The sequence below is a fragment of the Schistosoma haematobium genome, chromosome 3, assembly GCF_000699445.3.
Source record: "Schistosoma haematobium chromosome 3, whole genome shotgun sequence".
Classification (NCBI taxonomy): domain Eukaryota; kingdom Metazoa; phylum Platyhelminthes; class Trematoda; order Strigeidida; family Schistosomatidae; genus Schistosoma; species Schistosoma haematobium.
The window spans coordinates 6,612,710-6,636,562 of NC_067198.1; the positions used below are offsets into that span (position 1 = coordinate 6,612,710).

The 23,853-nt window shown below is 34.4% G+C and overlaps 1 protein-coding gene across 2 annotated transcripts in view; it reads left to right on the forward strand.

Moving 5' to 3' along the window:
- The window catches only part of ABLIM2_1 (Actin-binding LIM protein 2), a 107,311-nt gene that overhangs the window by 23,791 nt on the left and 59,667 nt on the right, over window positions 1-23,853 (forward strand). For both annotated transcript variants that reach the window (XM_051212872.1, XM_051212873.1), the window contains exons 9-10: window positions 3,389-3,555; window positions 16,506-16,644. In XM_051212872.1, coding sequence (XP_051068796.1) covers window positions 3,389-3,555; window positions 16,506-16,644 — 306 coding nt within the window. The remainder of the gene's footprint in view (window positions 1-3,388; window positions 3,556-16,505; window positions 16,645-23,853) is intronic.

Here is a 23,853-nt window from a genome sequence, read left to right on the forward strand (position 1 = left end):
TCCTTTGTTAACTAATGAAAAACTTTATTTAAAAGAGCAGATTGTGGAAAAATGAAAATTATTATTACAATAAGTAAATGGGTTTTACATAGTTACTGAATCTATTAATGTCTACCACATGTCTGTCTTAAAGTCGAAAAAACAGACAAAAATACGTCTATATGGCTATAAAACATGCGGCTTATCGAACCTTTATAAACACGTATATAGTTTATAGGTAATCTTCATATCGTCCCTCGCCTAAGGCTAGTGTTGTGGCTGATTTTCGTTTCATAGCAAATCTAATTGAAAGTGTTGTGTGTACTATTGATGTCGACAGGTATAGGTAGTATGTATCACCAATCGCAAGTGAAACGGCTGGCAGCAGAAGGTTGAGAAGAATGAAGAAAGGGAAACAAGAACAGGGAATGATTGTTGTGGAAGCGAAGGAACAATGAAGTCTGAGACGATTGATTGAAATTCTTCAGGTGAAGAATTTATTGCATGGATCTCAGATTTAACTAAGACGTTCTGTAATTTTGTGTTTAAATACATTTGGTAGTCCCGACTGTTGTTCTCGTTCACTACAGAAGGAACTCAGCATTCGAAACGTTGCACACTATCATTTGTAACTCAGTTATATATTTTTGTTGATGTTTTGTGTAGTCTAGTTTGATATAGATCCATGTTTAAATGATTAAAATATGTGTTTTATACACAAAGTTTTATGAACATACACGCTTGCGTTTCAGCTACACATTTTAAATCAAAACTAGTGAGACATTTATTTTGTATCCTGAACTACCACTTCCTTCCTTGAAATATACTTGCTGATGTAGGGGAATAGGCTGAAAGAAAGCTATGGACGTCCAACCTAAGGTATGACATCGTTGACTGTTAGATTGGATTGTGTGACCACGTGAAAACTAACTGATTTGGGTCCACGCCATTATCGTAACAAACGGCTGGAAATGCGGGATAGCATGACTCAGAATAGGTCGCGATGGAAAAATTCATCCGCTTTTTCTATTGCCTTCGATATTATTTTAAAAATATTGTACCCCACAAATTCATTTTCCTTCTTGAGATATCAATTTTTCTTTTCCTGGTGTATCCTACTGTCACTTGTTTGATTACTATTTCTACTGCTCTACAATTAATATTTACGGTTTCACTTTGCTAATGCAGTGTGAAAACGTGAACCGGTATATGTATTTATTAGTATCTACTTTGCCCATAACTAACTCATTTAGTAATAACAGACGAAATTCACTTGCTTTCTTTTTTTGGTTGAGGCCACTAACCGACCTAAGTTGAACTGTTTGGACAACAGGTTTATCGATATCTAGAAAATATTCGCCAAACAGATTCTTAGTTATATTTTATCTATCCCCCATGTATTTTATTTCGGCTATCGCCTAGTGTTTCAAGGTTTGATCGATTATGGCCTTAGACGAATGACAAGGTTGACCGTGGGTTAAGCTGAAATAACCTTAGCTCCAACTAGTCTATTTATTCGACCATCGCTTTCTATACCCAGTTTTGATTCTTTATAGGAGAATACAGGCAAGCGTTTATTACTTCATCTTAGGCATCTCAAATATATATTAATCCACAAAATGGTTCCAAACGTCACAACATTCCTAGTATTCTCTTTGTCACAACACAGATAACCACTGGGAACTAGGTAGCACTGGACAACCGTTTCTTCCTAATATGGAACTTTTCTTCACTCCCAAAAATTATACTTGCATGATTATCAGTGATATTGACTGTAGAATGTTTGTACCGTTCTCAAATGACGATATATTTATCCAAACTTGAAATATATTGTGTCTGTATGATACCTAGTTACCTGTTTTTTCGGACGAATTCTGTTCAAGAAAATGTCAGTTCGTCTATATCATTAATTGTAAATGCGCCGACCCCTCATATATGTAATTTTTCACGTAGTCAGTGGGGGTACTTGAATGCTTGTATACTCTGTAAAATCTTTAGTAAATAACATCAGCAGGTCAGATGCGTATTTGGTAAGTTTAGCATTCTGATTGATTGCTTACATAGTATTCCAGATAAAACATCGAAGTGCATACAACGCTTACTACTACAATTTATAAATCTGTACGAATGAGTCAAACTTCCCTTGTTTTTCATTTCTGTTTTCTTTTTGTATTCTAACCGAAAGCAAAATATTAAACTAAACACCATCTATAAATAAACAAGTAATCAATAATTATGGGATAATTACACATATTCACAACTTAATGGATGTTGTACAAATAAATGTAGGATCAGTGATATCTTTATCTAAGCTGAAATTGTATCGACCCAAAAGAAATTGATACCATTATTTCATGATGCGCTGCTCACTTTTTTATGCAATTCAAACTTATAGGTTTATCAGCTTCCTAAAAGCAGCAGTACAATCCGTTTATTTTTTATACACTCTTAACTTATTCAATACTATCGACAGTTATCCAACGTGCTGACCTGATGCCTCAGGAAGCACAGTGTTTGTGTAGGATGTGTGCATAAAAACAGAATATTCAATCCTCATATGACGCATATATGCCTAAACAGACTGATCAATTGCAATCCTAAACATTAGCGTGGAAATCCAAACAAATTAAAATCTTCAAAGGATAAACAGTGCCTAACTTTCAGACCACTGAGTTGATGGTACACAGTGGTTTACTGTTTTAGCGTTAGTCAGTTCATGGTATTGGATAGCAATTATCCATTACCACTAGTGATATTTGTCGTTTGTCTAACATATTCAAACTTCCACTCATCATATGTAATGTCAGTTACATTTGTATGATAGTCTCATTGTTTCACAAGTTGATTCAATTTGGGATTGCGTCATTACGCGCCAAACCATTTCTAATTACTAACTGATCACTGTGAAACTCTAAGGTCCTGGATCCTAGCCATGACCGGGTCATGGACAAGCACCACTGAAGAGTCTCATACTGAGACAAAATAACTGCTCAGTTCTACCTGGTTTCCAGTTCTGCTTTAACTAAGATTAATCTGTGACGAACAAAATCTGGAAATTGAAGTAGTTTCTACAAAGCTTCTTTAACTAAAATGTATACCTCTTAGTTCATTGTTTAATTAATCAGCACCTACTGTTTTAAAAATAAAGTATTTCATTGAAAAATATATGGTTACGCCTGAATAATCGTTAGGAGGCTAACCAGTAAGCGCAGCGAATTCAGGAGTCACATCACGGACTTGTCGTGAAAATATAGCACTTTGGACAGTGTTTTTTTAATAGTTGCCTTGATAAACTTAATGTTTATATTCCTGTAATACAGAATTTTCTTATTAAATAATCCAACCTTTGCTTTGTTCAGCATCTCTCTCTTCAGTTAACACTATTATTATTATTATTATTATTCTTTAGTGCGTGAACGACGTCAACGACGTAGAGAACAAGCACGTTTAAGTGGTACACAGTTTTCTGGCGATATTGATGATTTAGAAAGTCAAGAAGCATTGAGTATTGATTATTCCTTTGATGGTATTCCTGATACAACTGATCATTCTGTTGAACATATAGGAATTGGACAAGTAAGTCCTTTTTCATTTTTCGAAATGTTTTATTGATTTTAGATACGTATATCTCTTATCATTTTACTAAGTGCTTTCTTTTCTACAAACCTTTTAAAATCTGTGGTGTGATGAAAGTCATTCAACACAATGTGTTACTTATTTGTCGATCCTTGTACTGAGTGGAAAAAATGGGGTGTTAGTCTTTATATGATAACGCCCCGTACCATGAATAAAATCCGTATTGGACTTATATCTGTCGTTTTGTCATGACCTTCTTGTTGAGGTCCTAGAGATGATACAACCTAGGTGCTTGGGATATTGACAGGCATGACCACGAATAGAAGTTAGTAGTGATCCTACTGTGGTTTTCTTCTAAAATCTTTGTTATATTAAGATAAACTCCCTTAATTAAAATAATTCTATTTCAGTTGTATTAGTAACTGAAGTGTATCTCATCATTTGTTGTTATTGTTCATTTATTTACTAACTTCACTCTTCTTTTCTACTTCATTTATTCTCATTTTTGTCACTTCATTTATGTGACGCGTTTTTTTCATTTTAGCTCCCTATTGCAGCAGAATCCATGTGCATTAAATCAATTAATAAATATGTCATTAAATGACCTCATCTACGTTAGCACAATAAAAGCTAAAAAGTATTAAACGGAGTTAAGATTATGCACAACTTTCTCAATATTCAATAATTTAGTTGTATTCAGGATCACTTTCGGCCATTTTTTCGTTCATTTAGTTAGTGAGTACTGTATACTTGAAAGTAATTTCACTCTAAGGGTCTGAAGTTGTCAATAGCTGTCTGTTCTGAACATCTCACTGGGATGCAGCCCAACATCCCGGCTGAAAAACACAAATGTAGTGAAAGTTAAGGCGTGAAATAAAATCCCTCATGAAAATCACACTGTACGATGCAGCAATTTCCCATTGCACAAGGAGAACAGGTGACAAAATAATTAATACAGTATACATATAGAAAGCTGAAAGAGTGGTAGGTCACTGATACCTTTTATTGTTAAGGCTCATGTGATTATATCCAAGTAAAATGCATCAATCATAACGCATCATAAATAGAAAATTTCAACAGATTTAGCATATTTAGAACATTCTTTTTACAAAGCTGAGAAGAATACTTATTGATGTCAACGTTTCATAAAGATTGTTTAGTTTTAGGAATTTTACACCGAACCGACCTTAATTAGGCGACCACTGAAAACCAAAAAGAAAAAAACACTAGACTGTTGTTTCGTCCTTATTTATTATTTATTTATTTTAACATATAGATATTGGTACAAAGAGGCACCAAATACATATGCGCCACACAAATCTCACTTCATATGTGTGAGGGCTGTGATACTGCCCGGGTACCCAAACCGAAGCAGGTGGTTTTCTTAGGAGGCCACACCCGGAACCTTCGACCTGAAGGTTTGATCCACAAGGCAATGGAGCAATGTCAGGAGATGCATTCCAATGGTAGCCGGTGACCAACGATTGGTTCATACGCCATTTGTTCCTTTAGGATATTGGAGCCCATGTGCACCATTGGTTTGGAGTCAGGGTTTTCCAACTCCCCTAGGTGGACTCTCCATGTCCACCAACCCGGTTAAAGCGCCGGACATTCGCCTTTCGTCCTCTCAATTTCGTAAACAACAGTAATGCCACGAGAAGGCGGTGAGTAGGACTTCCCTGGCAGAGGCTATATACGCGTGGCCATGTGAGAGCATTTCGAGAGGGGTAGCGAACTCCCCCCACTCTCGTCCAGAGCACTTGGTCCAAGTAAAGGACTCCCCTGAAATCCGAACTAAAGATCTCACTGTTGATCGAGCTTTGGAAATTAAGGTCTCACAGCAAGCGCCTGACTTATAAAATGCTGAACTATTTATGACTATCCTATGTTTGATTTATGCAAGGCTAACTACTTCACAACAGTATATGAGTTCAATAATAGTTTACAATCCACCTGACTCGAAAATATTCACAAAAACTATACTATTTAACAAACATTTTGCCAAAATATATGCGGACGTATTTACCGAAGAATATTTAGGAAAATTTTCCTTATTTCATCCCATTTATCTCGTCATCTTTTTACCATATGATGATATATTCAGCATTGTAAGCTTATTACCTCTGTTACTTTTTTCTATTATCAACGCGAAATAATCGAATTAATTATGTTGATCGTGAATATTTTACTTTAGTTATCCTCTTTTTTTATTAAATACTTACTTTCAACTCTATTGATTAACTGTCCGTTTAACATATACGTGCTTATGTATTTTGATTTTTATGTGAAAAATGTTTCGCCGTATTTTTTTGCTTTTCTTTGTGTGTTTTGTTCTTTCCCTTGATTAATTATTTATACGTCAAATTATAATATATTGCTAAGAAATTGAGCCTCGTGCTGTTTTCAATTCGAATTAAGAAACTTATTCTCTCTTTGATAATAATAAACATCATATTCCTTAGTAGTATGTTAGAACCACTGAGTGACTAATGCTCAGCTTAAACGTCAGGCGTCTAGGTAAAGATGTCATATCGGTTGATAAGTAATGAATCTTCATCGACTGAGGTGGTTGGGATATGTATTAATTATATCTAACCATCGTTTACTTCGATGCATTATGTTTGCTAGTGTAGGATTACGTTCTTTCGTCCCAAATCATCATATTGTATATGCCTAATGTTCCCAACCGTCTATTATACTGTTACTACTTTAACTTTGCTGACATTTGTCTTTATAATTTTATCTTACTGGGCTGATGTTTATGTGGCAACTTGAACCTGTACACACATGTGCTAGGTTATACATCACTTCTAAGTGAATGTGAGCACTCAGGACCTTCACGTCTCTCAATGTACACTGAACAACATTAGACTATTGAGTTGATACCCATTGTTGCCCATTTAAAACATCCATGATATAACACAATGACCACTGGGTGGCACTGATAACAGCTGTTTCACTTACGATATCACTGATCACTATTAGTTGTGACTTACTACTGGAACTTTAAAAGGTCATATCAAAATAATTCATTAGTGAGTGCACGATTATGGTTTTGTTCGACAGCAATTTTATATATAAGTGATGGATCGTCTTCACACCAGTTGAGGTTGGAAATGTGTATCACTGAGTGCCAACTTACTAGTCTAATAGTAACAAACACTCTCCTCGAGACTTGGAAATTTATATATGATCCTTAGTGATGTATTGAGGTGCATTACCGTATGATAAATATATTTTCAATGTTCCTTAGACATTCCGTAGTATCTCGATCAATAATAGGATGTGATATTTATTTATTTTAACACATATATATTGGTATAAGGAGGCACCAAATACATATGCGCCACAAAAATATTTGATTTGTGTGAGGGCTGTGATACTGCCCGGGTGCCCAAACCGAAGCAGGTGGTTTTCTTAGGGGGCCACACCCGGAACCTTCGACCTGAAGGTCTGATCCACAAGGCAGTGGAGCATCGTAAGGAGATGCATTCCCATGATAGCCGGTGACCAACGATTGGTTCATACGCCATTTGTTCCTTCAGGATACTGGAGCCCATGTGCACCATTGGTTTGGAATCCGGTTAAAGCGCCGGATATTCGCCTTTCTTCCTCTCAATTTCGTAAACAACAGTAATGCCACGAGAAGGCGGTGAGTAGGACTTCCCTGGCAGAGGCTATATACGCGTGGCCATGTGAGAGCATTCCGAGAGGGAGAGCGGACTCTCCACACTTTGGTCCGTATCAGGACATTTGGGGGCAATGTGATAAATTTCACCCGTAGACCCATATTTACAAAATCCCCCTAGCAAAAAGAATAAATATACAACATTAGTCACCAAATAAGGCTTTCTTTTCTAAATATTTTAAGATTTCACAATTGATTTTGAAGTTGGTGTCCATAGTACATTCTAGTAATCATTTCTTAATGATATACACAAGGATTGTAGCCTCCATGTGTTGTTCATAGATATATTGGACAGTCCCCCTGAGTGAGATGTTTGTAAACAATGATGTTATGCCTAAGGATACCATCGTTTACCCATTAGTGTTTATGTGTTTGATTTTGTCGATGGATCACAATATATTCTTAATAATATGCTTAACTAAGTGTTTGTGGGGTCGTTTTAAAATTGTTAATAACACTGCTACAGTATGATAAGGGGAATAGTATCCGGTTTGTGTACTTCGGTAGTCCGTATAACCTTGGTAAGTCGGTACTCATCGGCCTAATTGTTTCGTATAAAATTTGATGGAAGTACCTGTTGGTCTCTGAGATTTCTTAACGATCTGGTCAATTCGTTCTTTATCTTATTACTGACGTCATTGGTCATTCAGTTTTCAGGCTTGGTGCTAATACTCCAAGTTTCTCTCTATTTAATTCACTACCGAGAAGATTAGTGATATGAACAGAGAAAGAAAAGGCTTTGACAGACTACGGAAACTATTTTTGGGGATGTTATTTCATTTAATTCAAAGCTTGTAAAACAGTAACATTCATTTTTGTCTCTAGTCTATTCTGCAGGTTATAAGCTTTCGTTTGGTGTATGATTCACTGCCATAGCCTTTTCAGTTCCAAAGCTATTGTAATTTAAATGTAATCCTTTCCACTCTAAACCTTAGCTTTGGACATAATTGTATTTTCCCTCTTGTTTGCGCGTTATAGTCTAGTTAGCCATCTACTTATTCATGCATCTTTCTACACTAATCTGAAGTCCGGAGCAAGATCGGAATTGGGAATAAATAATGTACTGTTCCAGTTGACTTATCTTCTCTCATTCGCGTGCTTGTCAGCCAATCAGACGATAGAATAGTTTTCGCCTCTCTACCCCGAGCAGTTTGTCTCACTTCGAACTCACACATACTAGCCTCAAGGTCGAGTCAGTCAGAATATCACGTCAAGGTCTTAATCTAGATTAGACAAGTTATTCTGCTCAAAAGTTGGTAGACAGACCAAGGACGCAACAATTTGGTTCAATCGGAAATTTATTTTCAACCGTTTGATTTTCTAGGCTTCTGATTAGTTGAACACGTTTCTTCGTGCTATTCTACATTTTAGATGATTACATTATTATCTCTCTCACACCATGTCAACCGCATTTATTTGGACCATTTGTCACACAATTTCATTTAGCGTACAGACTTATTCAAGTCATCACTTCACACTAGTCATTGCAGCATTAAAGATCTTATTTTATAATCCTAAATTCACATGCTAGAATTTTTAAACTGTGTATTTTACCCCACGCCCAACCCTCCTTTACCCGGGCTTGGGACCGGCAGTAACCCTAGAGGAGCTACAGGCAGAGTTATAACTCGAGAGTACCTGAAAAGAATTTGTTAAAGAGGATATTCTTCGTTCATATATCTATGTTTTAATATAATAGAAAGTTTTGAGGGATTAACTCCTTTCGTACGAATATGCTAGACGTCATAGTTGACACCTCATGAAAAAGAAATCCATAAGATCCATTACTATTTATTTATTTATTATATTGTTACTGTGATCATCTCACTTTCCGTGTATTGGACTGTTAGTTATTTTTGCGGACAATTTGGACGGTCTTGAAGAAAGAATAGTTGAGTAGTAATGTAAATTCAGTCAAAAGTCAACGATTATTTCGTTCGATACCAATATCTATTTCCACATTGACTTCAATTCCTTCTTGGATCTAAAACCCGTTTAAGTGTAGAACTGGATTGAAAATATGTCTCAGTTGAGCTTGTCACATTTATTGTTGTCAACGCTTCACTAGGAAGCCGACTAGTTTATTACTACCAATTCGCTGGTTAAACAATAACAGGAATCCAAAACTTATATGTTCGATCTCTAGGATAATTGTAGTTGCATACTTAATAAGTCTATTACTAGAGTGAAACAGCTATGCAATTCTCATCGGTTTTCAACAATGACCGAATACGACCTACTAGTTCATTTTGTTAAAAAAAAATCCAACAGTCAATATCTTTCTCATAGCAATTGTTGGTTTAAACTGATTATCACTTTTGTCTACGATATCATAGAAACTTTCAGTTTGTTATGTGAGTTTTACTCATCATCAAGAAAAGTAGTTTGGGCAATGAAGAGAAAAAATCAGACTTCTATCAAAATTAGTGAAAACAAACTTTTTCCTCTATCTCTATGTTAGTCATCGTGCCTTTTGGTTTTTCTTGATTTGTTTCCAAACACGAACAATAAATACTAATACAAATTATATGAATGCATGCGTGTATTCATATATATGTGTGAATACACACCATAATTTTGTTCAAACGTTCATTCCCTGTGAATTATTTATGGCAAATGAACCGATTTCATATCAAACAGTTTAGACATATCACTTACATATATCTGATCGTTCATCGTCAATAATAATTTCATTATTCCCGTCTTTACAGTTGTTGATAGTTTCATTAAAATCGTGAACCGACATAAGTTGGACCACCATTGAAAACCTGGAAGCGCTGGGTGGCTGTTTCGTTCTAGTTTGGAATTCTTCAACAGTGTATCCACAACTTCGTACACGGAAATCGAACCCAGGACGTTCTTGCACACTAACGCTTAACCTCTAGACTACTGAAGAAGGACTCAGTGGTACATAAGTCCAACTTCAATCAATCTACCGAATTCCGTGGTGATCTTTCATTGTCTTCTGTTGGTAACTCCTTCACACATGACACGGCTTAGCTCCTCTGGTCTCGATTTCTCACTAGAACTTCAGAAATTTCCTCTTAAAGCTATTCACTAGTGAATACATTGTAAAGTTGTGGAGATTAATGAATTTCATTGGAATTATGATTTGATGGTTTGTTTAATTTTTAACTCAACACAACTACTGTTGCTAAAATCAATTACTCGTTTTCATGATAGCGACAGTTGATTGCCTTTCATAGTCATTTATGCGAATATATAAGTTGGATTAAAATGTACAATTCAAGTTTTCAATACACCTTTTTAAAATATGTTTAGACTTGTCTGGTGGTTGGAGGTAGTTGGCAGGGAACTAGATCTAGTTTTCATGTGACCTAGCACTTGTCAGACTCATTGTGAAACACCATCACTGAACTAGCCGGGCTTCGACAGATCTGTCATATTTTTTCAAATCCTTTAATGCTGATCGAATGTTACCGACTATTTCGCAATATAAGTATCTTGTTGCGTGTCTCGGCATCACTTGAACTTCAATAGGTGTTCAGAATCAAACCAGCATGACATGGGCAGCTGGTCAGCGGTCAATAAGTATATTTACACTTAACCAGCGATCATTAATAAGGTTTTATAATTTTCCATTTATTGGTATCCAGTACTGCAATCGATTGTTTCCAGATGTACATCCAGAGCCGATTGCCTCGGTATAGCTTTGTCAAAAATCTTCAGTATATTTGGTAAGTAGCTAAAAGTGAAATCTAGGGCGCACGTCCCATCCTGTTTGTGCCTCATCAGTTGAACATATCTGCATCCGAACGTTGGTGTTTTGACTGATAATCAGATACAAACTCAATGATTAGCATTAAATTTCTCGCAATTTTCGATTCCTTCCCACCATTCAATATCAACTAGTTCAGTGCTCGCATTATAACTTAATCGATAGAATTCGATCAGCACTAAATGAACTAGACCAGCATGATATTGATCATTTACTACTTAATGATCAATCTACTTATTTTCACAAAGGTTACTGAAATCAAGCTTGACAATAGGGTAGCAATAATTAATTCAAGTTTTTAAAAAATATTAATGCAATGTCAGACAACCTTGACTATAGAGGAGAGAAAGATAGAGTCACATGTTTGATTCCTATTCCCCCTGTTACAAGCCATTGGTGTTTAACTAAATATTTGGAGTTGTGTTCCTTTTTATTATGTCTGTTGTTAACCGTCAGAAAAAGTTATTCCTCACTACACAAATCATGAGATGTCTTTTCGTTCGTTTTTTGTGAACTTATAAATCGTGATTTCTAGGCCTTATGATCACTTTGTCATAAATTATGATACATACACTAATCTCTTTTCCTCTCTCTTCATAACTCTTTATATACATATTTTATGAACAGTAATAGTAATTTGTATTTTAGTAACTGAACTAAACCATAAAATTAACAATTTTAGAGGAATAATTCTCAATTACTACTATGGTAGTGATTCTTAATCAATATGATAATTGTTTGTTGGGAAATTAGCGCAAACTTAAAACAACCACTAAAACAATATTATTATGTTTCCTTCAATTTAGATTTTTTTTTATGAAGTTTGTTCTATATGGAGATAGTTAAGTAGACAACCACTAAAAATGAAAATGCATTAGATAGTTTATTTGTCCTAGGAAGACTTTTCCATTGTACACAGTGACAGTGATAATAAGACTTGTTTACTGGGCACAAGTTCGTTTACTCGGCCTTGGTGCGCATTGTTAGTTTGATTTTTGATGGTTTTTCTCGTCCTCCTAAACTAAAGTGAAGTGGGAATCGAACGTACGACCTGGTAGTTAAAACTCGACCAGCTTAACCACTAAGCTACTGCCTGTTAACAAATGAGCCAGGGTTTCTCCAGTTTAAAGATTTGAGATTTCACTTTGAGCGTATCGAAGTTAGATAACTGAATTAACTTCCATTGACCTACATTTCCAACCTCGGTCAACTTACAGTTGCTCCGTCTTTGTGCAGTACATTAATGCACTTATCACTGGTTCTTCTTTGTTTTCAGTAATTGTCGCCAAGTGATTTTTGTAGTATGTAATAAGTCTATATCTGGACTGTACTGAGTTTAAAGTATATACACATCCATTAGAAATACTACTTATTAATTGCGCAGATTGGTGTTTAATTAGCACTACATAGAAGGGGTTCCACATTAGAATCAAACAGCGCTTGTACGCTACTTGCTATTCATTGGTCCTCTAACTAGGATCAATCTCTAACGATTATCATCTATTCATTAGGACTGATAATGCCCTGCCGTTTTCATGATCTTTTATTTTCCTGAAATCACCCTAGAATTTTTTGTGATGCATTCAAATATATCATTTACGGTTTCATTCTTATTACTTGGTTATCGTCATCATCAATTCAGATTGATATTGTCATTGATATTCAAATAATGTTGGTCATCTCATTGATCAATTATATGAAACAAGTTATGATTGGTGTTAAAGCTAGTAAGATTTTTGGTTGTAGCTTATTTGATAACACAGATAACTAGGTGAAGTTGGAACGTGAAATCTGTTGCACTTTTTTTCAACCTACGCGTTACAAATTAACTGTTTTTGCGGATTACTATGAAATGATTCGTGTGTAGATGGATAGTTTAAATGTAGGACCGAAAAATTGAAAACTAAATAAAACTTAGATAGTTCTAGAAAATTAAATGAAATGACAAGTAGGGGGAATATATTTGTTGGTTCTGATATGTTCACCGATAAAAAATTCTTGATTAGAATACTACTGGAGTTAAATAAGCGGTCCGTCAGTTACTGACTTTCTTTAATATTCATATACTTCAATGTTTTTTTCGCCTCCTATTCTATGTTCAAATACATCTGTCTTGATAGCAATAATGTGTCATAACTCCGTAGACAAGTCACTGAGTTGTAGCATATAAAATAATTTCGTTAGTTGTACAACTCATATAGTGTAAATAACCAACCTTTTTAAGATATAAAATTATTAAAGAAAAATATTTTTGTTTTCTGAAGGAAAGGATTAATTCTGTTTAGACAGAATAGATGAAATGTGATTAATATTGGAATTGTCCTATCCGAGACTCATCAGCTGTATATACTTGTATCGAGAGTTACTGTCCGATCCAGTACTCGAACCACCTACAGCATCAACAACGAGAGGATGCAAAACATTACAGATTAAGTCAAAATTCATACCCGCTGCGCAAGTCAATGCTAACCAAACTTCCTAAGTCAACCATTTATGAACATGACTATCATCATACTTCTCCAGGACTTAATTGCTGATAATTTTGTCCAAACACCAATAGGAGCTTCTCAATCAAACCATGGTGAACAAAACATAATCGACAGTTTAAATATTTCATTTGTTTGCCCAATTAGAACCCCTTCTTAACTAAAAAAGAATCAAATTAAAATAACTGAAAATAAAGAAGTATAGTTAAGCACTGAATTTCCCAGTAGGTTTTACTTGTTACTCAAACGTAATTTATCACCATGTAGAAATTTTTCTTAGTTATCTGGTAATTCTTAAAATAATCTCTTTTTTTGTCAAACAGGAGTGCTATGAAATATTCGTGATATATGAGTAATCAACTAAGTTATATATGTTTCGATGAAAAATTCACCACATAGTTTTATCGATTTTTAGTATAATTGATATATAAATTAAGGATAGACTATAAATTTCGGTCAAACTTAGGTCAAGTTAGATTAGAGGCAACAAAGGGTTACAGTCTATTTCTATTTGTCTACGAATGATGATTAATTATAGTTAGTTTTTTTAATAAAAAAAAACATCGAATAAGTTAATTGGATGCATTAAACTTCCACTAACGAAGTAATTCTAAAATATAAAGACCTGAATAAATCAGAGACAATCAATGTAATGTAGTTATCGTTCAATCACTTTTGCTCAAAAATTTGTCACTTGCCAAATAATTCACATACAAGCCAAGATATGATAACGTAACATGCTCATAAGTTTTATTTTTACTCTAAAATGATCAAATCATGTAACTAAAGTTTTAATAATCGGATTATGGAAGCTGTTTCCGTCATAATTATTATACCATATGAATATTTTCATGTTCTTTGTCAATGATATAAATATTATGTATTACCCTCAATAATCGGTGACACGATTTTGTATGTAGTTATTAATTTACTTCTATCCTGAATTGTTATGTTCTTTTATTCTAATCACTTCATTTCTGTTTCAATCCAATTGATGATATTTTTTTTCGATTCTTTGTGATTTTCTGTGTTTGTTTTTGTATCTCTCAGTGTAAAAATTTACTCTAGTTAGAGAATGTCTACGGTAATTTCTAACTACGAACAACTGGGATTATATCAATAACTATGTATATATAGTAGCAAAATAATATATTTAGCGAACTGATAATTAAAGCAATCAATCAATTAGCAGCAAAAGAACAGTGAGGAAACACAAATTTGAAAAGGAGTTACCGTGATTACCACTTTACAAGAAAATTATCATAGCCTAATAAAAACTAGATCATTTGAAGTCTGCTCAGGGAGATTGAATGTTGTTTTTAGTGAACGTTTAAATTTGAAACAATGTTTAATGGAAAAATGTAACTTGAATAATTTCTTACCAAACATTTTACAATTACAATCAGAAACACTTATTTAAAATATTTATCTCATTGTGGTTGATTCGAATTACGGGTTAAAAATTAGGGCAAAGTACTATTTAGGTATGAGCCACTTACCCCTGAGAATGCAACTTTAAGGCTTTTGCTCAAAATTCAGGTATCAAATAATAGTCACCAGTAAAAATGTCTTTGAGTAGTCCTTAGATAATCCTAACTGATAAAAATAATAATTTTTGCCACCATACAGTAAAAACAAGAGTAATAACTGTTTGGAATGCTTATTCCTTCCCTGTATTTTGTACATAAAAGACGAATCGACACTGACCCTAAACTTTTAATCCTGAAACAAACTTCAACTTAGTGGCTTTACATTTTTTGGATAAATTAACCAGGTAGATACCCCTTCACTCTCAGACCATAGAGTTGTAAGCCATTATCGTGAATTCCTAACTCTAGTAGATTTATCAGTTATGTTGTATATGCTTAAAATTTGCAGTAACATTGTCTTCGCTTTTGTAAACTGTTGATTTGTTAGAGATATTTTCTGATTGAATACGAACTATCTTCAAATTGGTCGCGCTTATTATAATCTTGTCCTTTTATTATGTATACCTTTGCCAAAGTTAGTAACAAAAATCGGAAAAAAAATTGGCAGTTTACATTAATAACTTTTTAAAAATTTGCATGGGGTAGAGGAATAACAAAACAAACAAATAATAATAATTGTAACAATAATAATGCGAACATCAAAAAATAACATTCATAGTTTTCCTATGGAATCTGGATAAAATCGATTATTTTTATGACATATTTTGCTTAGTGAATGCCATAAGAGGAAGTGAGATCAAACAAATGATATTTCCCTGCTCCATTTCGGTGGAAAAAATCCTGATTTTCGTGTTACATCTGTTTTACTTAATGAGGTAAAGTGTAAAAAGACTAGAAACCTCACTGATACTTTGTATGATGACGAATGTTGGGTCTCAGTCTATTTATTGTTCTGTATCCACACACCAGTTGAGATAATATCAATCTTTTCCCATCCTCTACTTAGTTACATTGACTAGTCCCACAGAAAGCGAACAATAAATTTGCTAGGGAGTTGTGCAAATATGACTGACTTCAAATAAGAAATTCAGTCAGTAGAATTCATCATGAAATCCTATCCTCTTCGTAATTATATTAGGCTTCAAATTTATAGAAAATCTTACCTAAATCAGTGTGTTACTTTTGTTACTGAGTTACCAATATTGATTGCCGATTCCAAATGGATAGACTTATCTCGATAGAAATAGTTTTTCTACTTCATAGAAACTTACTGATTATTGTGAAGTAGGCAGTGTCCTGTTTCCTTAGTTCGTAGTCCTGATCAAATTCTGTTGATCGAATTGAAATATGGTAACTAGTGACGGCTCGAACAGCTATGTGGTTAAGTTTCAAACTGTGAGACGAAGTCACATAAGTTGGATACTCGAAGGATCATCATTTCCCCAAAGATTTCAGGTATGTCTTACTGATGAGTACCAAATAATATGAAGCCTAAATCCAGTGTTTCTTGCCAATTCTCTCAAACTACCTAACATCAAAATACACTCATCTAACTAATTTTCCCACCGAATTTTGAGATTTCTTTGTTCAAATACAATCTTTTCTAGGCAATTCTACGAGAAGAAGCTGAAAGTAAACGCCGATCACGTTCACAAACCTATTTAGATCCAGTGTCAGCGTCCAGAACGCCAAGTGCATCGGTTGAACCGTCATTTAAACCACGTTATGCAACTCATCAGTTTGCATGTAAGTAATTTGTTTTTACTATAACAAGTATTATAATCTTACGTGAAAAATTTGGTGGGGTTGTATTCTCTACACCATACTTTAATTGTAAATCTTTCTTTATTTTTCACTGATAACACTATCAGCATAAAATCCAGATGAAAGTGATCTTTGAGAATTTCTCTGTAAGTAACCATGGTTGTTTTCATATTTATTTTGATCATCTGTCTTCTTAACTTTGTTCTTACACCTGTAGTTTTTTTATGTATCAATAAACCTTTAGTGGCCAGTGGATCTGACTCCTATTTAGATCGTACGAATGTTTGTTATCGCCTATTCTCGTATACAATCGTCGACTTAAATCACGTTAGCCAATAACGGAATTAAATGAATCAAATAACGAGAATGGGATTTTGAATACATATATTTTGTATATAAGATGAATAGAATAGAAGAAAGAGAAGCGACGCAGAGTGGAGATGGCTGGTAATCCAACTCATTTTTAGTCAGGCGTTAATCAATATTTATAGGCAGACAAAAATAAGCTACAGACATATGATGAATGGGATGGGAAGTGTACACACATATGCGCTCATATAAAAACAATGAAGACTGAGTTCACCATGGAACAGGAGTCAAACAACCAACTAGCATTCTTGGATTTATTGATCACTAGAACCGACACAAGAAAACTGGAAACTCAAGCATATAGGAAACCGACCCATACGGATCAAATTCTCAACTACAATAGCAACAACCCCAGAGCGCACAAAATCAACTGCGTACACAATTTGTTCAAGAGGGCGAGGACACACCGCAGCACACTGGCAGCACGAAGAAATGATGAGAAATACCTAAAGGATGTATTTCAGAAGAACGGCTACCCCATCAATTTCATCAAAAAATACCAACCGCACGCAGCATTAGAACTCAAGTCAAGCACAAAAATCAACAAAAGGATCACCCTACCATATATACAAGGAATATCAGAAACCGCGACGAGACTGCTGAAAACCTTCGGAATAGGTGTAGCACACAAACCGACAAAATCACTACAATCAATCTTATGCAAACCAAAAGATGAAATAACAAAGGAAAACAAATCAAACATCATCTACAAAATAAATTGCGCCAACTGCGAAAAACTACATCGGACAAAGCGGACGCCCCCTTCACCTACATGAACATCAATTAGCAGTCAAACGGCATGATATCTCTTCACTTATCTCAATACACGTGAACAACTGCGGACACTCATTCGACTGGAAAAATGTGGAAATCTTAGACAGAGGAAACTCCAAAAACACCAGAGAATTTTTAGAAGCCTGGCACTCAGGTCAATCAGCAATCAACAAGCATATTGAAATCAGTCCAATTTATCAACCAATCAGAAAAATCATGCACAAACATATGAACAAAAATCAAAACAATGGGAGACACAACCAAAACAAAGAAGTAAACAACGACAAATTTAAGGTCAATAAGAACCAATCAACGTCAAGGTGCACAGAACAAGCTTTGAGACACATATGGAGAAATTCAAACACTTCACTTCTATCTGAAGTTTGTGCTAATGATGTCGTTCAGAAGAACGATGAAAGTTCCACGACCAAACCATCCAGCTCAGAGAACAAAACTCCACCAAAAACAATGAAGACTGGTAAGCGAATAACTAACAAGGTCAACATATGACTCAAGTAGAATGAATAGATTGGTTTGTCCGAAAACTAGAATAAGGTATATGTGCTTAAAATAATAACTGACACTACAAACCTAATCGATTCTGACTTTTTTATTGAATAGTAATTGACATGATCATGTTTGTATTCCCAGAGGAGAATCAGTTTTGTCACTGACAGAATACATTGTTAGTTATATGTGAAGAGATTCAGATAGTTCAGTCCTATCGGGATTGTTTATTAATGATGAAATTTGTCCAGTAAGTATCACAATTAAACCACTTGGTTCAGAGGACACTATTTCAACAAAATCACTTTCTTAGATATCATCTCAAAATCATAGAAACACCATTATTTTTATTTCCATTTATTTGTCTATAAATATTATTATTGGTATAAGATGGTGGTTGTGGAGATTATAGAATGTATAGAGACATATGTGCGCACTGTTGAAGAGTCCCACACTGGAACGAAACAGTTGTCCAGGTCTTTTTACTTTTCATTGATGGTCTAGCTACTACCAGTTCTTGATTCCAGCTATGAAATTATTATTATTATTATTATTATTATATTTTTGGCATGGAAATTCTAGGTTAATGGATTGTTTTTTGTTATCGTGTGTTTGTAAACAACATTTTTATTTGTTTCAATATTTTGTTTTTCTACTTTTTCTAACTTACACCTACACCTTTTACATTCATAGAAGTTGGAATATCAAAAAAATTATGTTCATGCAATAAGTTACTGACCACCTGCACTCAGTAGCTTGATAAAAGCACGTTGAAATTGGTACAAAAGATACTGGATTCGAATATCAGCGTAAATACTAACACTAGAATGTAGGTATGTCTAGCTATAATAAGTTCTAAATAAGACAAGATGCGCATTCTGCATTTCACCATTAGCCACAAATTCATCTATTCTACAAAAAAAATGATAACTTTGTTGATTAAATACTTTTTCTTATTGTAGTATAAAGTATTTTCTTAGTTTATATCACGGATCACTCTTGATTTAGACGACCGGTGGAAATTAAGAAGTAATGGGCAGCTATTGCGTCTTAATAGCAATTGAAACTCATGATCTCACTGTGGACCAAACGTAGGACCCTCAATCTTGTTAACAAGGGCCTAACTTCCAGACCACTAATCTGGAAGTCATTGGCGTGCATTTCTAACTCCGAGCAACTATGTAACTCGTGACATGGTTTATTTCCACTAGTTATGGCTTCATATTAGAAATCTGGGAATTTCATCTCGAACTATTTCTTGAATCTGTAAACGGTAGGCTGAAATTTGAGTATGTCCTAATTACGAAGATATATATATATATCCGTTGTAAATATTTATGCAACCGTCTTTTCTCTTAATTATCTATTGATATTCTTTTACTGTTTATCGTCTAACTACTTAATTTCCTTTTAATGATTATCAGTCTTTCACTTAACTCAGGAAGAGAGAGGTGTATATGAAATCAATGACTGCTTAATCAGTTTCATCCGTTCATTTATTATTTTCTTATCGTTTTCAATCATGTGACCTATAAAATATGAACAATAAACAATATTTATCTTATATATATACTTCGAGATTAGTTTAACTAATACTTTTATGTATTAATTACTCTTTTAAACCTGTTTCATTCATTCATCTATGACTTTTTTGTCGCCTTAGAAGATAACTGAATTTTCGATGTAAAATTATGTAGACGTAGAATAAAAAAGGAGATGAAAACATAATCTGACTCACCCAATATTTTTTTCCTTTTGGCATTTGTTATTTCTAGACAATTAGTGAAAAAAATTCGTCTCAGAAACGCTTTTGTGTGTATTGATTTTATTGGTTCTCTCTTGGATTATTAGAATTGCATGTTTCTTTTTTGTAATTTTACACCTTGATTGATTGACCATAGTAAGATAGCCATTGAAGAATAAAAAGCACTGGACAGTTGTTTCGTTCCAGTGTGTGACTAAGACCTAGCGGCAGTAAGCATTCCCGTGCTTTTTGAACATTGGATTTGAAAACTGTTGGTCCCTAAGTGAGCGCTCACCCTTTTGACCAATGAATCGGCTTCCAAAAATTTACATTTCTAATGTCAATGAATTCTTGATATTGTTCGACTCATGTTCCAATGCCATTAGAAGATAGCTACCGTCTCACAACCAACATGACTGAAATTCATTGGTTACGGCCTGTCAGTAGGACTTCGGGAATTATCCCTTGAATTTCGTAACTGGTGAATACACGATTATTATTATTATTATTATTGTTATTATTATTATTATTATCGTGAAAATTGAATTATCCTCTACTCGTTATCATTATCACCTTCCTAAATGTCTGTTTTTCTCGCTATACTAAGATAAATAAATATAGTATCTCCTTAGCTATCTACCATCTACTCCGATGTACAATCGTGCGACATAAGCACATTTGAGTAGGGATAGTTGGAAGAGATCAAACTAAGGCACATGAGAAAAATCCATAAAGTTATTGAACTGGTAATTGCTTATGTTAGCAACTTCTTTGCACTAATTTGTGTCTGTGCGAAGTATGAGAAGTTCAGTGTCACGTGGTTGTAGGTAGTTGGAAGGAACTAGATTTTCTGTTATTTGGAACTCGTAAACAAGGCTAACCTGTAATCTTGAGCGAGCTAATGCTCGCTATCGAATCGAAGCCAGCCATACCTAGCTCCATAGTCTGAAGCGTAGCCATTAATATATTGAACTATTGTCTAATCTCTTATATGACTGGTTTTTTAGATACTGGATGATCCCTGAGCAGAAACTATTGTTATGTTTGTCCAGTTTTTTAGTGCTTTTAGTGGCCCGGGATCTGACCTCAGTTTGGTCTTTTCTGATTGCTGTTGAGATATACACGTGGATACATATATCGTCAATCCTCGTATATTTCATCGACTTAACTCGCGTTGGTGAATAACGAAATTAAACAAGTCAAATACGAGGATGGGTTTCGAATACATATATTTTGTACAATCATTGATCTGGTTAAACGATCAGAGGAACGAAGAGAAGAGGGCGAAGCGAAACGACAGGCAATGGAGAAAGTTTGTGAGCCAACTCCCTTTAACCAACCGTTAATCGATATTTATAGTCACACAAAAATAAGGTACGGAGTGTGATGATTAGGGTAGGGTGTACACACACACGCTCATATAAAAACAGTCAGGGTTGATTAGTGAATAATTAACAAGGTCAAAACGTAACTCAAGAAGAATGGATAAGCTGTAAGGGCTGAACATAGCTACCGACTCTACATGCTGATCTAAATCTATCAATCAAATTCAATCGATTCACTCTTGTCCCGGAGCTAAGTAATTGAAGGTAGATACTAGTTGTATTTTATATACATTTTGTATAATTTCCGTCTGCGGATTTCTTACTTTATACGAGGCATTTAATAAACATGGGTACGGTGTTCCAGCCAGAAACAGCTGGTGAAGCCTACTGGGGGGACCCAGTAGTCCTTCTGGGACGGATCCCGTTTTTACGAGGCTCACAAACCCAACACGTGAATGTAACTTAGTGGACATCACGGCCTCATGGGTCTTTGTATGCATAGTGGTATCGCACCGAAAGAGCAAATAGAGAAGTTTGTGAATTTACTTGCCCTGTATATGTATAGTCTACTTGCATACTAGTTCACACACGAACGTTCATCGGAGTATCACTTGGCATACATGCAGGTATACACACCCTGTGAGCAAATATACATTACATGCACACCAGTAAAATACAAGTTTTACCCCATGCATCCCATAGTATACACATAAGTATGTTCACCCACTTAGGGGGTAGATATTCACTGCGAAACCTGACCTCTTTTTAGTTAGGGATGTTTAACGACTACATTTTACCAAAATTTATATCTATGAAATAAATAGATAAAATTCAGTATCCGTTAGTTTTAAATAGTTCACTAGTTGACATCAGTTCGTGACGAGATACAACTTATTTTTATAAATTGTTCACCAATATTTTTAATTATCAAGTTTATATTGCTCAACTCTTTCAATATTGTTTTGTATTTACCTTAGTTGACTCAAGATCTAACTACTACTTGTGTTTATATTATGTAAATAAGTTGCATACTTCAATTCAACTTGTTTAGCATTATCATTTATAGTTTTAATATAAATGGATATTTCCGTCACAGAATTAACCTTGTTCATATTGATTTCCAATGTTTACCTGTTTCCTATTGTAACTTTTTGTTCTGCCTGCTAATTTTCATTGTTCTATCCCTTTCTCAACATAATTTTTCGTATTACTGAAGAAATAAATTTTCTGTAATTAGTTAATTTATAATTGTGTTCTGTATAAAAACTTATGACAAGATATCGAGGCCATTCCACACAGAATACACGTATATTTAGTTAGACTGGCCAAAATTTAGTCAAGATTAACAACAACGGGATAACTCTAATAATGATATAAATAGCATACTCTTTGCATAAATGAGTGTCTCTCTGTACTGAATAATTTGAAGCGAGAGGTACTGAGTTGGAGTGTCGCTGTTAACACGAACGCTTGGGTGTAGGTACATTGAGCTGTCTAGTTCTACATAGGATGAAACGTCTCCAATCAAGCTTTACGATAATCAAATAGACTTTCATCTGGTAGTGCTCATCTATTAATATAGTCGTGTCTTGATTTGGCTGCCCCTAACTTTCTTCTTATAACCTACTCCTACATCATTGAACACTGAGTATCGAAGTAGGGACTGCTTGAACATGTAAATTCTTATATTAGGACAAAACTGTTATATTCATTCTATTTTTCACTCTATATATTACTTCGCCCCTCACAAAATCACTTTGATTAATTTTGTTTTGTTTTAAAATGATTTGAAAAATTTTCATGATCAAATCATTTAATAACAAATAAACAACATACCTACTTTTACTTCTTCTTGTTTCTCTCCTTCTCTTCACACTTCTATCTTGATTCAATTCCATGTAATCTATTGTCTTGGATACTCTGTCTTCTTTTTCATAAAATAAAATTTTTTCTCATTTCATTGATTGTTTGTTTCGTTTTATTTCGTAAACTTATCGATTTGTTGATTGATTAATGTTTCATGTTTTTAGTATTTTGATATTGGTTGATCAACCCATGAATGTTAATTGATTTTCAACAATTGTGATGGTGTTAAAAAAATAAATTTCGCTGTTGCTTTTATTAATGCCAGCTAAATGAAGTTTGCATACTAAAATTAAATGTTTAGTAGTTGGTTGATAGATGATTGTACTCTTGACGTAAAGGTGTTTTTGCGCATTTTGACATTGAGCAGTAAAGTGAGTTTACAACTTTCAGCTCACATCATTCTCATATAATTGAATAAGTTTTGAATAAATGTGCATGTTTTTTCATTACTGTTATGGAATTTTGAACGTAGTAAAATAGTAGCCTAATGGCTAACAGAATTATACCTTCACTTACTTAGTTTCAGGTTAGAAGTAGGTGACAGGACATCTTGAATTTTGTTTCTTGCTAGTTTGCACTCGTCAATGAAGGCTAACTGGGATCTGG